The sequence below is a fragment of the Arctopsyche grandis genome, chromosome 3, assembly GCF_051622035.1.
Source record: "Arctopsyche grandis isolate Sample6627 chromosome 3, ASM5162203v2, whole genome shotgun sequence".
NCBI classification, from domain to species: domain Eukaryota; kingdom Metazoa; phylum Arthropoda; class Insecta; order Trichoptera; family Hydropsychidae; genus Arctopsyche; species Arctopsyche grandis.
In genome coordinates this window covers 20,872,154-20,890,287 of record NC_135357.1, presented here as the reverse complement: position 1 = coordinate 20,890,287, position 18,134 = coordinate 20,872,154, and the positions used below count along the sequence as shown (strand labels likewise).

The 18,134-nt window shown below is 26.5% G+C and overlaps 1 protein-coding gene across 50 annotated transcripts in view; it reads left to right on the top strand.

Moving 5' to 3' along the window:
• Positions 1 to 18,134, top strand: part of LOC143909928 (alaserpin-like) — a 29,273-nt gene extending 11,139 nt beyond the window's left edge. For 3 of the 50 annotated variants that reach the window (XR_013260409.1, XR_013260417.1, XR_013260400.1), the window contains exons 4-11: positions 42 to 251; positions 327 to 425; positions 498 to 638; positions 747 to 956; positions 1,068 to 1,212; positions 11,986 to 12,125; positions 16,128 to 16,276; positions 17,711 to 17,845. Coding sequence is in view for 30 of the 50 variants with exons in the window: in XM_077428211.1 (XP_077284337.1) it covers positions 42 to 251; positions 327 to 425; positions 498 to 638; positions 747 to 956; positions 1,068 to 1,212; positions 2,017 to 2,216 (1,005 nt within the window). In the remaining 20 variants the exon portion in view is untranslated. Of the gene's footprint in view, positions 1 to 41; positions 252 to 326; positions 426 to 497; positions 639 to 746; positions 957 to 1,067; positions 1,213 to 2,016; positions 2,465 to 2,634; positions 2,833 to 4,170; positions 4,341 to 5,224; positions 5,349 to 7,130; positions 7,280 to 8,010; positions 8,206 to 9,147; positions 9,297 to 10,511; positions 10,708 to 11,085; positions 11,294 to 11,985; positions 12,126 to 13,204; positions 13,359 to 16,127; positions 16,277 to 16,465; positions 16,600 to 17,710 lie in introns of those variants that run through there. The other 47 variants (XM_077428231.1, XM_077428241.1, XM_077428216.1 and 44 more) reach the window with 32 other exon arrangements.

The following is an 18,134-nucleotide window of genomic DNA, read 5'->3' as shown; positions in this document are numbered from 1 at the left end:
ATTTTATTGTATTAAAATATGTATGTTTCCATTTATTCTAGACAAAATCTGCTTTTAAACCAGCGATTGCCAAATTGAATAGTGTTGAAGGCGTAACTTTGAACATCGCGAACAAAGTTTTCGTTAAAGACGGTGAAATGTTTGCATTAGCACCTGAGTTTAAAAAAAACGCTATTGATATATTTTCATCCGATATTCAAAATGTTGATTTCTCAGCTTCAAAGCAAGCTGCTGCTACTATCAATACATGGGTTTGTGGATTATCATAATATTGTTTTACGTAAATTTGGTTGTAAATGAATTGTTAAAAATGTATTGTTAAATAGGTTGAAAAGAAGACAAACGATAAAATCAAGGACTTAATTTCTGCCGATTCACTTGATGGTATGACACGATTGGTTCTTGTAAATGCTATTTATTTCAAGGTATTGAGAATTTGAGGTATTATCAAATTGAATCAGTTATGAATATTAACTATTATGAGTTATACTTTTCAGGGTAATTGGGAAAAAAAATTCAAAAAAGATGTGACACGCAAGCAAGATTTCTTTTTGAATTCCAATGATAAAGTTCAAGTTGATATGATGTATCAATCCAGCAAATTCCCATATGCTGATCTACCAGAGTGGAATGCTCAAGTACTAAGCTTAAATTAATTTACTACCTACTTTTCACATATCTTTGTTGCATTTTTACAAGGATTTTTTTAGTTTCACTTGTTTTGTTATTAAAATATTAAATTTCAGGCGTTGGAAATGAAATATGAAAAGAGTGACATGTCAATGATCATCATTTTGCCTAACGAAGTTGAAGGACTCAAAAGTCTCGAAGAAAAATTGGCAACAGCAAATTTGAAACAAGACGTTTTTGATAAGTTGCATACGGTTGAAGTTCAAGTCAGCCTTCCTAAATTTAAAATTGAAACTGAAATCAATTTAACGAAAGTCTTACCCAAGGTTTGAAATTCACTCTAATGTGTTACACCATTATTTTATTGCTGATTTATAATTTCAAATTTACGATTTGAACGATCGTTTTTAAAGTTTTTGATACATTTTTAATTTTAGCTCGGCATGAAATTGATATTTGATCAGGCAAACGCTAATTTGAAAGGTCTTTTACAAAATGATGAACAATTGTATGTGTCTGAAGCTATTCAGAAGGCTTTCATTGAAGTCAATGAAGAAGGAGCAGAAGCTGCTGCCGCAACTGGTGAGTTTATTTTGTTTCGATTTTACATACAAACATATATTGTATTGCCTCAATTGCAATACATTAACTTGATTCATAGTAGTAATTTAACAAGTTTAAAATCAGTATTATAATATAAAATAAACCTATCACAAATTGTACTAAAAGAATCTCTTAAACAGCAGTACCATCTTGAAAATCGTAACATGTTTGTATTTAGTTATTTTAATATAATTAATAACACAAAATTTTAAGTTTAAATAATCATAAGTGATTTGAGTAGGTACCACTTAATATGTACATACACACATAGAACATATCTCGAAAGTTTGATGTAATAATATAAGGTAATTTAAAAAAAATGTAATATACACGTGTAATTGAAGCAATTAATGATTTTTTTTCGTTATTTGTTGTGTATATAAGTGCATAAACGTTATAAGATATTTTAAATTTTCTATTTTACAAGTGATATTTTGGGAAACACTGAATTTTTAATTTACATTTGCTATCTAATTTTTATCCACACACTAATAGTCTTTCGAATGCTCAGGACATATGTAGATCGAAGCTTTTTTTCTCACGTACAGTGTATGTATGAGAGAAATCAACTGAGAGAATAATACAAATCGTTCGGAAAACCGTTAGTATGTGGACATGAAAGCTTTTATGGTGTGTTGTCAGTTTTGTGTCCGTCATTCATATTCATGCTTCTTAGTAATGTATCTACATATTTTATAATATCACTTAAATTGAGTAAAAGCTTTTAATATCACATAAAATGAAAAAAAATTACATATGTTGATTGTATTTGATTTTGGATAGTTGGCGTTGTGCGATTGAAAAGATGTGCACCCCAGCGTGAAACCTTCATATGCGATCATCCATTTATTTACGTACTACGGAGTAAAAATATAACAGGAGATAATGAATCAAACACGTTGTTTATCGGTCGCTTTGCATTTCCCAAAAACAGCCATGTCAAAGATGACGAAGTTCAAACTGTCATGCATGATGAATTTTGAATCATTATATTATTTTTCTCTTTAACTTAGTGCAATAAGACAGATATATTTTCAATGCATACATATTTCATAGTGTTTTCCGTCCATATTATGTTTTCCGTGTATATTATGAGTTGAACCTTGCTAATTAAGTTTATTCATTAAGAAGTTCCATATAACAGTTTTTAATTAATTTTTAGTTCTGAAAATATTTTTTTTTGCCATAAACATTAAAATTATTTAAGGCAATTTTATTCAGTTGTTAACACTGAAATATAATTATTTGAATTTGAATTGAGAAATAAATGAAAACTATTAATGGTTCATATCAGCATAGTTCAAACCCATAGAAACCTTAAATGAGGCCATATTTTGCACTTTTCGTTTTGTGTATTTTTGAAAATACAGTAATAATGAATGTGACTTTGTTGTCTGTCAGGAATGATGCTAATGTGTCGCGGTATGCCAATGAGTAAGAATTTCTGTGGAGACCGTCCTTTCTACTATGCAATTGTGGCAGCTCACAAGCCATTATTTGTTGGCAAAGTTATTAAACCACCAACAAGTCAACAATAGTTTTTCAGATTCATGCTTTTTTTCAAAGTTAACACAATTTCATTCAGTTTTAATAGTATTGTATTTATATATATATATATATATATATATATATATATATATATATATATATATATATATATATATATAATATTTTTCAGTATTGATATTTAACAGTATTTAATTTTTACCTTTTTTCTCAACTGTGTATTAAAATTAACAAGGTACAAACTACATAATGCATTAAAATATTATATACAAATGTCTTTCTATATATGTATGATAAAAAAAATGATATGTATAATATATATTACGAAAAATTGCCATATTTGATTTTTTATATCGAACAAGACTCTATGACAGTTTTTCATAATATAATATAAATCATAGCTATTTTCTTGACTTTCATTGTAAAACTTTAAGCATGTATTATTCATATACATATTTTATAAATGAATAAATTTTTCATAATGAAACTTTTGCATTTTGCTCTAAATTCAGTGTTACCCAAATATATTACAGAATACTATTTACTTTAAGGTATATAAATATATATTCATATACATACATACATATATATATATATATATATATATATATATATATATATATATATATATACACATATATATATATATATATATATATATATATATATATATATATATTTTTTTTTTTTTTTTTTTTGATTATATCATGAGTAGCATGTTACTTGCAAATATACATATATTTACTTCCTAATTTACAGATGAACTTCAATGTGTTGTTTCAACACATTGAAGATGACTATTACTTTTTTCTTTGCTTTTAAATACCATACCACAATTTTTGAACTCTATTAGTCGAGTTACGTGGATTTAATTCTTATACATACATATCATACATTTTTGATCTTCAACTTATATGAAATTTCTCCAATCAGAAATATTAATTTTGTTGATAGTATATTTTTATATTTCACCTTTCATACAGTTCTTTTAGTGCTATGTGCAACGGTGAAAGTTATCACATTATTATTATACATATATAATACAATGTATTTGTCTAGATATTTATAGCCAAATAGCACATGTCATTGTAACTTGTTCATATATTGTATCTGGATGCAAAAAATCTTTCGAATTAATGGCAATTGGGCTTATTTTACCACACTATTATATTTTCTGTTGAAAGTATGTATGATACTTAATTACTTGGGTGTACTTTTTGGGACTTTTGAAGTACAGATGTGCATATATATATAATATATAAAGTGAGTTAATAGACTATTTTTTATTAATGAGGTTCAAAATACGCGTTACTTGTCAAATTTATCAAGTTTTTAAAATGTAAGCGTTTTATATTTGTTGACTGTCTCCACTTAATACTCGTTGAAAATTTAAAACTTATAAAAAGTATAATCAGGAACTTTGTTTATTAGGAATGGTGATGATGGCATTTTGCATGCCAATTCAAATGAATTTCTGTGCAGATCATCCTTTCTACTTTGTAATCGTTGCAGACCACAAGCCATTGTTCGTTGGCAAATTAGCCGAGATAAAATAAATTATAATAATATACATATGTATGTATCTACTGAAAACACAGGAGGTAATAATTTATTGTCAGTATTAAAATTTGTAATTAATCAATCACATTAATGATAAATATTATTCAAAATAATTTTGTATTCATTATTAATTATATTATGTAATATAAAATATATATAAATATTAATAAAACATGTTTTGAAAAAGATCTAATAGAATTCAATCAATTGCACCGTTACCCAGTTATTAGTTTTTGGAGAGGAGAATATTTTAATTTATATACACACATGTATTTATTTTTTAATGAAATGTCACTTTTTTTCTTTATATAAAGATTTACCATTTATTTTATTTCTGATTGGAAAATTTTCATGGCAAATATCAAATAATTCAAATACATAAACATACATACCATTTTCATCAGAATCACTAACATAAGTTTAATTATCTATAACGATGTGTACAGACAGAACAATTCATACATACATACAAACTTGCTTCTGATATTTGATTCACAGCTACATAAGATATTATATAAAAAAATGTTTTATTTTAACACTCGACTATTTATTTTACAATTTAAATAATAGAATAACACTGTTCAAAAGTGATTCTTCAACTCCTCTGCTAAAACCTAAAAATCTAAACTAATTCACACCCGTTGACCATGAATATGATGAGAATTTTAAAATTATAATACACGTATGAAAATTAAAAGAAAAAACAATTCTATATTGACTAAAATATTAATTTTAAACACTCACAACATTAAATATTGAGAAAATTATAACTTGCTCATATCTTGAAAACCTGATCGTATAAAAAATTTCAATATCATATTTGTGATCAGTCGGTTCATATTGGTTAGTATTTTTGAGTTTTTTCAACCAGGGAGTATAGAAAGTGTGTTGTTCAAAGTATTTATTAATTGAGGGTTTATCGCAGGACTTTTTATTACTCTTGATGCAATTCGACCAAGTAGAACGTTCAATGCAAATCATTCATTTGTATTTCTTTTGAAGAACAGCAATAACGGTGATATAATATTTATGGGAAAACTTCAAACATGGTAATAATAAAAAAAATGTGTACCTAAATTTACATATATATCTGTGTATCCCTTTTTAAAAATACATAAATATAAAATAAAATTTTCAAAACTGATTGTATCATTAGTGTATGTGCAATATAGCAAATTGACCACTTTTATAATGGTTCAATATGGAAGTAAAACTTTTAATAGCATTCAATTTTTCTACAAAAAATATTTTGTTTGTCATACCACAATGATTCTTTCGCAATATTTTGCTCAGATTTATAATCAATTCAAAAATTTGATTAGCATGGCATTAAGTATGGCATTTGCACTATTGATACACCATACATAAACAACACTGCATATGCCATATGACTTAAAAACTCAATTTGAAACTACAGCGGTATCTAATCGCCTTAGAACCTCCAACTTTCGTTCTTGATTAACGAAAACACTTTTAATTAATGGGTTCATTATTTAATATTTCATTTATTATTTTTGTACATGATGTGTGGCATATGAAGTATTGCTATGTATTTACATATCATGAATAGTTGTGCTTTTATTGGTGAACGGATAGAACCAGCCACGAACATTGGTGACACGAACGAACCGGTCGCCGAAAATTGCGAAAATGGAAAATTGCGCACACGAAATTCAAAATATTATGACTTCCTGCGTTTAAAAATGTTCTAATGAAATAGTAGATTTTTCGTTTACCGGTTTTTTCGTGGCTGCAATTTTCAAGTTCGTGACTGGATTTTATTATAGAATCGCTTTTATTGTATTAATTCACTAAATCATCATTATTTTGCTCTAATTTTATTTTTGGTGCATTTGCTTTCGTTGTGGTATAATTAGTCATGATTTTGAAACTATTTTTCATCACTCAATCGAATGTTTCAAAAATATTGATAGAATATTTTTGTTATGTTTAGCATTTTTTTAAATTATCTACTTAGTTTTTTGAAAAGCGATTTAATTTATTTGTAAATCAAGTACATACAGATATGGTTTGAGCAAATTCACAAATGTTACGTTGTTGTTATGTTATCATGTTTACTACTATCGCTTTTCAAAGAACTCCAAATTTTTTTTTTCAAATCAAATTTTGTCATTATATTCTAATTCATAGGTGTGGGATTTGAGGGATCTTCTAGATCATTTAGATTAGTCCAACCAACGTTATTTATTATGGACCATCCTTTCGCATTTTATCTCAAAACCAATGATGACATTGTTGTGTTTTCTGGACAAATTAAACGGTTTTGAAAATTTTATTGTAATATTTAAAATTGAAGCAAGAACTTAGGTGCTTATGGCAATGCTGTGACTGTTTTATGGCACTTTAAAAATTATTTATGTAAATATAATTCTTATTGTCTTCACAAATTAAAAAGAAAACTATGCTTTTTTAGTGAATGAAATTCTAATCCTGAATCTCTTAACCTTTACCGTATGTTATACCCAATTTGTGAAATTCCTCATTACATGAGCTTGTTAAGAATAATACTTATTTCATGAATGGTGGAAGCCTATTGCCGTTTTCATGAATTGGTCGTTGCATTCTTTGAGTATAAAAATACTATTAATTGTCGTTTTGGTATTTTGACTTAACTTAACTCAACCATAACTTATATTTACACTAATGAAAATGTAACTGTATTAGCAAATACACATACATCACACACAATATGATTTTTTAAAGATTTCGAATGGTAAAATTATTGTACAAATATTTAAATATGTAGAATATACAATACATATGTACATATGTACAATATTATAATTTTGTTATTTACATAATTTTTGTAGCTATTCAAGTCGTGGAATATTCATTGAGTACTTATATTAGACGCCCAATCCAATTTACTGCAAACCATCCATTTATATATATTTTAAAAACCAAGGAAAATAAATCTTTATTTATTGGAAATTTTAAATTATTTTAAAATCTCTTATAGGTAATTTACAAAATTATTTGCATGTTTGTTTAATTAACGGACTATTTCGCACATTGCGATCACGCATAAGATAATCGTTGCCACAAAAATTGCGAATACGGAATATCTGGCACTCGAATTCTCGTTAGAGTATTTGTTCACGTGGGTAACTCTCGATGGATGGAATTTTTGCGTGCCAGATATTCCGTGATCGAGATTCTAGTGACGTGTGCGAAATAATCACCGAACCCTCATATACATGCATATATATGTAGTATAATGGGAGCAGGTATTAATGGTCCTATTAGTCCATTTAGTTGTTTTTATTTTCGATGTCATGTTTCTAGCATGTGTATGTATGTAAAATAAAACTGTTGTGTTTTTATTAACAATTAAAATTTTCATGATTTTTTGAACAACCATTATTTAAATAATATATTAATTTAACTAATGAAAAACCCAAAAATTGCCAGCCGCCAATGTTATCATACAATATTTTTGCCTAATTTTATTAATACTGCATGAAGATAATCGCACCTTTCATATACAACTACTTACATTGAAAATCTTTCAGTAGTTTTTATAACTTTCTTCTTCTCTTTTTATACTTTTTGAATTGTTATAATTTTATCAACTATCAAAATTACATTAAGCATATAGTTTGGGCACATTCACCAATCTCACCGTGTTCATTAATATGACGCCAAATTTTTTCAAATAATCAAATTTGATCATTATATTCCAATTCATAGGTATGGGATCTGGGGGATCTTCAAGATCATTTAAAATCGTCCAACCAAAGTTGTTTATTATGGATCATCCTTTTACATTTTATCTCAAAAGCAATGATGACTTTGTTGTGTTTTCTGGACAAATGAAACGGTTTTGAAATTTTAGTGCAATATTTAAATTGAAGCAAGAGTTTACATAGGTGATAGTGGACTACGGTAATGCTGTGACTATTTATGTACTTTTTTATGACTAAAAATTATCGATATGAATACAATTCTTGTTGTCTTCACAAATCTATAAGTTTCTGCTTTTTTATTTAATGAATAAAATTTTAATTACATAACAGAATCTCTTTACCTTTAACGTAATTATGAATTGATGCAATAATAAGTTTTGTAATAATTATCGAGAATATTATAGAACGTATTTTAATAGCAATATGTTTAAATTATCTACTGACGACTAATGAAGTGAATACAAATATACATTCGTGAGAATCTTAATGTCTGCTTCTTACATTGGTTGAATAGCTGCATAAATAACTCTGCCAGATATAATATATTTAAATTAGTGAAAATATCACTTTATTAGCAAATACAGATTCACTGTACAGAGTATAATATTTACTAACTTACGCACACACAAATACACACAAAATATTATTTTTAAAGATTTCGAACGGTAAAAAATATTCTATATAAGTATACGTATATAAGTTCGGTCTCCGTGACGGGCCGGAATGTGAAATTACCGAAAACGCAAATATCGGAAGGCAAAGATCGAAAATCGAAAGATCATAACTCGAAAGATCAAAAAAAAAAGGGTGCATGGTAAACGGTACATACTCACTTAATTTGCGCGAGCAGGATACAACAGGAACAAGAGGAACAGGCTTTTCCTCCCGTATTCTGCGTGCGCACATTAATACGGGAGGAAAAGCCTGTTCCTCTTGTTCCTGTTGTATCCTGCTCGCGCAAATTAAGTGAGTATGTACCGTTTACCATGCACCCTTTTTTTTGATCTTTCGATTTTCGATCTTTGCCTTCCGATATTTGCGTTTTCGGTAATTTCACATTCCGGCCCGAGAGGTAGACCCATATAAGTTGTATTGTATTTTTTTTTATTCATAATATTTGTTACTTTCAAAATTTTTGCAGCTATTGGAGTCATAGGATTTACAATGTTTACTAATGTTAGACCCCCAATCCAGTTTACTGTTAACCATCCATTTATATATATTTTAAAAACTCAGGAAAATAAATCTTTGTTTATTGGAAATGTTAAATTATTTTAAAATCACTTATAGGTAATTTACAAAAATATGTGCATGTTTGGTTATTTGGTATACATTTTCATGTATTTATTTGTATATACATATACATATCTATAATATAATGGCAGCAGGTAAAATTGTCCAAGCGTTAATCCATTTCATAAATTGATGTCATGTTTTAAACATACGTAAAATAAAACTTTTGTGTTTTTATTAATATTTTATCATATTATTACATTATAATTTTCTTGATTTTTTGAGCATCCACTATTGAAATAATTTATTAATGTAATTAATGGAAAACCCAACAATTGCCAGCCGCCAATATTATTATAATATATTTTTATGGATATATTTAATTATTGCCTAATTTAATTAACACTGCATGAAGACAATCGCAACTTTCATATAGAACTACTTAGATTGAAAATCTTTCAGTAATTTTTATAATTTCTGGTTACAAATGATGTAGTTGTTTTTGTTTTGTTTTATTTTTTTACTATAATTTTTGGATTGTTATAATTTTACCAGCTATCAAAGTTCTTGCACACACGGTGGTTGTTAGATTTAGACATCAAATTAAATTTACTACACGTATATATGTACATATGATGTACATATTTTAAACAGAAAAATATATATTTTTTTAATTAAAAATCTTAAATTACTCGTAGGTAATTTATGTAATAAAATAGCTTTAGATACTAACAATCCCAAAGTATTTTTTTAAAATTGTTGACAGGATAAAATAAAAAAAATGTTTTATTAATCATATGTACAAAATATTATACTGCATATTTTAATAAATGTTCATGATTTTTTGCTGATGATGCCCCAATATTTAAAGGGGATGCAAAAAATCCAATATTTTTTTATGCCAAGTTTTACATGATTTTTACATCATAAGATGTGATCTTCTTATCGCATTTTTTTAAAGAAGATTTCAAGAGATTCAAAAAATACGATTATCTTATATAGTGGAGTCAATACAATAATATTTTGGGGCTACATACGTATTGTGATAAAAATGATTTACTAAACTAAAATACCGGTGCATAGTGGTAATCTTGAATTTATAACTATGTAGCAAGTAAAATTTACTAAATTCATGATTATGTGATATTTGCCAAATAATCTTTTAAAAGAACAACTCTCGAGTTTTGAATAATATTGTGATTTTTTTTATGATTGATTTCTGTAGTATTTACAAAATTAGTGGTTAATTTGTATCATTTTGGATTTTCCTAGGATTTATGATTGCATGTTGTGCTGCTCCAATGATTCCATTCAAAAATATAATCTTCGAAATGAATCGACCATTTTATTACATGCTTCATCAAGAAAATAACATTGCATTCGTGGGAAAATTCTTGGGAAATAAATAGTTTTTATGCTGTACATACTATTTTCATTGAAGAATAAAACATGTTTATTTAATTCTGTTTTTATTGCTTATTTCCTGTTCATCAACATTTAAAAATATTAACACAAACTCATTGGTATTTACTAATTTACATCTACTGACATGGTTTTGTGTGTGGTGATTGGTTTTTAATGTATATTATCTGAATGATATATAAATTAAAAAATTCATAGATGAATCAGAAGGAATAGTTTTATTCATTTAGTAATTTTATTTGATATAATTCAATAAGCGCCATGTTTAAGAGACAATTTGTAAGTTATGCTTTAGTATTTGTTAATATAAGACGTAGACGTATTTATATTTATTAATTATCAAATATGTATATCAATTTATGAAGTGTATATTTGTCCGTATGAAAATTTTTAATATTGAAAATATTTCTAAAACTAACTACAGGCATTGAGATCGATTTCTTTTCGGCTCCCCCTATTTTTGAGGCAAATCATCCATTTATCTTCATGATAAAAAATTCGGAAGAAAGAATTATGTTTACAGGACTGATGTTGAATAATAGACGAGAGAGATATAATCAAAAATCATATATTAAAAAAATCATATATAATATTTTTAAATGGTTTTTTTAACTTTATTTTAAAATATGAAGGTTATTAAATATATATTTTATTTTATATAACAGGATGGGGAGTTTTTCTACTAAGGTGTTTGGATTGATTTTTTTTTATCATATTTTAAAGTTATAGTTACATAACTCTTTGTTTCAAAATAACCCAAAAGAAATTTTTCGTTGACTGAATATTTCATTTTAACACAGTCAAGTAAATTAAATTGTTAGTTCAATTAGCTCTAAACATATGCATATGTACATACATATGTATGTTATGGTTGTCATATTTTACCCTATGCTATCACACAAGATATTCTTGAAATATTTGTTAATTTGAACTTGAAAACGAACTGGCGGGTTTTGCTCAAATTGGATGAATTCGTTTAATTTATGAATTTTAAAGTGATTTAAGTCTCGTCTTTTTTTATATTTCTCTTAATTTTTTTCATTAAATATGGTTTTATTCATATATACTTTTGGGAAAGGCAGCATATTCGATGAACATCTATCATGTATTTTATCTAATTCTTTTATGACATGAACCGTTTCTGCCGACCCCTGGTTTATGTTTATGTTAGAACTATACATACATTTAGAATATCTTACGTATCCTTATTTTTTTTATACCATTGAAATATAAAAAAAAACACTGTGTTTTCCTTAATTAAACTAAACACTTGATTTTTCGGATTATCATTAATGCCTTTTTTAAATATATTTTGTCTTTACAGCTTTCCAAATTAATGCACTAGGTGGTACGCGGTATGGCAAACGGTCTTTTCGAGCTGATCATCCATTTTATTTCATTCTCGCATATAAAAAAGACTGTAGAGTTATATTTGTAGGAGCTTGGAGAGGATTTGTTGAATAGGTATTACCAGTATGAACTAAAATATGTTATACTAGTGGTTTCACCCTGCTTCGCTCGGTATTTGTAATATAAACAACTTAAACATGGCAAAACAATCTAACAATAAACATTAATTTGGTTGAATCGAAAAAAAAAATATTAAACGATATCGATATCGTCGTCATAGAAACTTTGATTTGTTTTCGATGCACCCACACAAACCTTTAAACCTTACGTATAAAGTCTCTTTCAAAATTATATACTAGATATGTTTCAAAAGAACAAGAAAATATTTCTAACATTTATTCACAGTAATATTTTATTTTGATATATTAATTTTTTTGTATATTATTTTTCTGGCATTTTAAATTATTAAATTATAATTACATTATTATTTAAATTGCCTTTTGTATGCATTATAGGTAGAATTGCATTAACTTATTATTACATCAACTATTACTTAGGGTTTTAGGATTATAGAAAATTAGGTAAAAATAAAAGTGTTCAGATTATTATTTCAAATTTTATTTAGTTTACTATGTCGTCTGTTTTTAAAAGATACATTTATTTTTATTTTTCCTATGAAGTGAAAATTTCTATACATCAAATATTTTTCATGAACTTTGAAATATTGAAATATTTAACGAACTATAAAACATTCGGATGCAATGAAAATTACATTCATTTTCGATATATGTATACATAATGTACCCATCATCACTGATCTACGAGAAAATTAAATTATTTCATGAAGGTACAGAATGTTCGAAATGATCGTTTTCCAGTCATTGTTTGTCAAGCAATGAAAATTCTTTTTAATTTGCACATTAATTATTTATCCGAAATCACCTGTTGAATGACAATGTGTAAAAAACAATGATAAAAATTCTAATAATAATAAAAACAGGACGTCAGGATTCCAATAGCCTGAGTTTCGAGTTCTAAGGGAATTTGCAAAAACTAGCTGAACTCATAATTTTTATTTAAAAACATGGGCTAATTATTATTTATTAACCTTCTTTCTTTTACTATTCAATTTTTGATCTATGATCATATTATATATATATTACTGAATGCGGTGTGTTTATATATAATTGCAGGTTTTGTTGTCATAGCTAAGAGGTTCCGTATGGTTACTATAAAGAGAGTTAATGCAGACCATCCTTTCTTTTTCATTTTAAAGTCAAAAACTAATTCAATTTTATTCATAGGATCTTTTCATGGAAAATAATTGCATAGGCATTTTCTGTACAGGTGTGTACATGAACTGGAGTAAAAATTATTGGTATAATTTAGTGCATTGCTTTTTCTATTTTAAATTGATCAAGATATTAAAGTTATATTATAAAACCATAATCATTTTACAAATTCATTATTAGGCGGTTTTGTGGTGAAGTCTGGTGCTATGAAGTTTGGTTTATTTTCATTGCTTAAATCGAAATCTGTGACTATAGTTTATAACATTTAATTTTTATTTACTTATAATTCCCCAGTTTTAATTACTAATGTCGATTGAAACACTTTGTATGAATACTAGATTTTTCTAAGAACCAACTAAATCTTCTTATACAAACGAGGTCCTCTACTTATCTGACGATATAAATAAAATTCAAACCAATTTATTTTAATATTAATTAATTTAACAGTAATACTTTATTTAATTGATCATTTTCATTTTATAATTATTTTATTTCAGTATCATAACTCTTTATTTTTTCCGCAAACAAATGAGTTGGAATTATATGTAAAAAATTACAATAATACCCTATCAAAATAATTATTATAATTCTAAATTTCCTTCACAATATATGGTAACAGATTTAGAGTTCGCAAAAAGGCAAAAATAGTATATATGTATGTATGTACCAGTGGCATGTCGTGGAAATCTCCCCGTTTTCATCGCACAACCTCACTTACGTGTGCGCGAGCAGGATGCATGTATCTGACAATGAAGCAGCTCTTTAAAAATTTTTTTCAGTAGAATTTTCAATTGGTTCTACGCCAATAATTGTTTTTGTTGTACATATTATATTTATTTTTAGCAAGGATATTAATATTTTTATCAATTATATTAATAATTTTTATCTTGAAAGTCAATATTAATAAAATGAATGAGCCCACTTAAAAATGGTTAGATTTTAATTAAAAACCTGTTTATTACTTGATAAATAATTTAACACATCTGGTATTTTTTTATTTAAAAAATGATAAAAAAAATTGACCAGCACCATCTGGAAAAATGGATTAAAAAAAAATTTTGGTTAAATTTATTTGAAAATTGATTTTGTTTACAAATATCTAACATTTGTTACCAAGAGTGAATTTACACAAAGGTATACACAATTAGTAAAAAAATAGAGACCACCAAAGCCTTAAATGAAACTATTCAATATATATGTACATATGTACATAGGTACTCATTCCAAAATGATTTCACTGTCAATAATCTATATATGTACATATATATAAAAATGAATGTCTATATGTCTGTCGGTCTTTCTGTGTGTCTCGAACAGGCTCCTAAACCACCGAACCGATTACGATGGAACTTTCAGGATTTGTTGTATGCATATCCGGGACGATTACTGTGAAAAAAAAACGGGAATGAGTCATTGCAACGCAATAATTTCAAATGTGTTCGCTGCCTGCGTTTTTCCGACAAATGGGAACGGGAATTGCATACGCTATTGTGGTATTGCAACGCATGCCGGGTTCAGCTAGTTGTTATATAAATTTTATTTTCAGGCGGGTTAAGTTTAATTTATGGAATAGGTCTCACAGACCTAAATTCTTTATTACTTGTATTTGTAAATGCAACTGGAGGTGAACTAAAAACCATATAAGATTAGTTTTCTTCGTTGACATTTAGCGGGTGGTTAAGAAAAATATTTGGTACTTGCTTTTAAAAATTCAAATTCATGAAATTAAAATTAGTGAATTTTGAAACTTCCAACGTTTTTGGATCTTCAGTACCTTTCGAAAATATTTTTAACTTTTTTCTCAAAAATTCATTCATTCATAAAATTTTACTTTTTATTTCTATGCATTATTAAATGGTTTCTTCGAATCTCGTAATTTTAAATTTATCCGAGAAATTATTTTTTTAATTTCTCACTGCATATGTATCAAGACGATATACATATGTAACTATTGTCTTTCAGGAATATATAGATAAATAGACCAACAGACAGGGGTGTCACCCCAATTTTGGAACAACGGGTTTCCAATTTTTTTACGTAATAGTGACTTGGATTAAATTTCTTCTTACATATAACTTGAATTTATAATATTTCAAATGATTATTTGTATAAATCCAGTAGCTGTTAAATTTGAATTGATTAGTGTAAGTTGATATTTTTACGTTTCTAATTCAAATTTTTGACACTCTTCAAGTTCGCAGTGTTCGCATTCTTCCTTAAAAGAGCTTGAAATTTTAAAATCTCAAAAAGTTAAATGAAAAAAATGAATTAAATAAAAACATACCATATATAATAAAAAATAACCTTTAGAAGCATAAAAATATACAAATATACTTCTATAAAATACTCAAAAATATTAATATTTGAAATAAATTAATGAATTGATTAATTTCAAATATTTAGATAATATATAATTTATCAATTATATTAATTACTATTTGGTGTAAATCTGGATCTATTTTTTACCAAGCTTCTCTTTGACTATTACTAGGAAGGATAGTTCCGAGTGTAGACTGCAGACAATTTAAACAGTTACTTTTGCTTGTGCATAACGGAAAAAAAGATAGTTTCTCTTTACCTGCTATGTAATATACTACGACCTTTTTGAAGTAGTAACCATCAAAAACAATTTTCAAGATTTGTATAATTTTTGGCAAAAATTATATGAATTTTTAGATTTCTAAGAACGGATTTCCAAAAACCCATGGAAACCATTAGGGTGACACCACTGCCAACAGACAGCTTTTATATGTATGTAGTATGATGCGCAATACATGTGGGTACAGTGGCTAAAATATGTGTTTTTTTTTCAACATTTTTACAGTAATGCAAATCAGGGGAAGAAGTGGACGTCTGCTTAAAATAATATTGACAGCTGATCATCCATTTTATTTTTTGCTAAGATCAAATAACGATATGGTATTGTTCATGGGATCGATTAATCAAATCAATTGATAATATTTTTCTGTTCAGGTATTTTATTATAGAATCCTTATATACATTTTTAAATTTTACTTTGCATGCATTATGAATATAATTGCATTCTTTTAACGGCAACTATAACTAATAAGGTATTAATTTTAAGTATTACTTATACATTTCTAGCGTGCATTTAAAACAAATTATTTCGATGTAATACGAATCGTCTATTTTTGTTTACAGAAGTAATTGTTGTAGCTGAATCATTTAATATAATGCCTGAATTTTATGCAAGTCATCCATTTACATATATTATAAAGTCTAATAATGGATGTATTATATTTAATGGCGGTTTTACGGGATATTCTAAGCAATAGGTATTATGAAAAATGTTAAGACGTTTTATATATTGTTTTCTTTGTTATTGTTTGAGTATGAAATATTTAGTCAAATTTCAATATTATACATACATACATCCCTTATTGGAATACATTATATTTGTTTGGTTTAAACTTAATTTTCAATTTAAATATAGTAAAAACTTTCACTGATTTTACATTATTAATTCTTAATAGCTAATATTTATTATTTCAATAATCAGACTGAACCCCAAAAATACTTTTACATAATATCTTCATACACTTGAAATTTTCGTTGTAGAGTTTAGAATTTTTTTTATTGTATTGTTTTTTGATTTGCTTGCATTTATTTTTTTAAAGCTTTTTTTAATGCTTTGGTTATTTGGCGTTTTTTGTCTATTGGCTAGTGAAGAAGTGGAATCAAATGTTCACAATTCATAAACGATATGATGTGATAATGTTCATATGAGTTTGTATGTAAAAGAGATTATACTTCAAATAGATTTTTAATAAAAATTCTACGTAATTCAAATTTATAGCCACAGGTCCTTATTTTAAATTAATTTATTATTTCAATTTATTTGGGGTTTCTGGCATAAATAAAAATAGAAGTGCTTGATTCTAAAAACATTTATTTTACATTTTATATTTTGTAGTAATTTTCTGGAAATTTTAGTATATGTATTTAAATTTAAATATATTTGAATGTATGTGTGAATGAAAATATTGTCAAAATTTGAATGCACATTTGTCTTACTATGCGAATAAAAAATTCTTTTGACTGTTATTTTAATGGTACAACATTTCATACAAGTTATTTACTATTTATTAGCTTCACTTCCAATACTTAAATTCATTTATTAAAAAAAACTTAAACGAAAAAAAACATTTTTAATTAACGAAACTTTTGTAATTAACGAAATGGGCTCTGCATTTTGTAGCTGAAAATGAAAAAAAAATGATTCATAAATCAATAAAATTTTGAGTGCTTTGTTTTGACTCCTTGCATGTATTTTGCTTGCTTGCTCCAGTGTACGTGTTTTGCTTTACCATAAATATCTTATTATTATATATATACATATATATAAACATGAACTGTTTCGTTTTTAATACTATTTTTATTTTTTAGGTAACCACATGTCGATCTTCTTTAAATTGAAGTTGCACTCGCTTAATACAAAGATTTATCAAGTCTTTTAAACTCTTTAACTATTGCTGCTTTTTAATAACTAATGTAAGTTTAATAAATACATATTTCAATATAACCAGATTTTTTATTGTATTTTATCAAATATATAAAACATTTATTTTTAAATTTCCACTTATTTCACAAAAGCCATCAATATTTTACATTTATTTACGTGAATATTTAAATCAGATATGATCATAGAAGTAGAATGCATAGAATCGCTCTCAGCCTCCAAAAATGATACAAAAACTCTGCACAGCAGAGTTTGTCAGTTGTTTGCTTGTTTTTTTCTCACTCTTTTGTCTCTCTTCTGACTTTTCGTCTCGTGAATTAAAATTAATCACCCAATAAAAAACTCGACTTT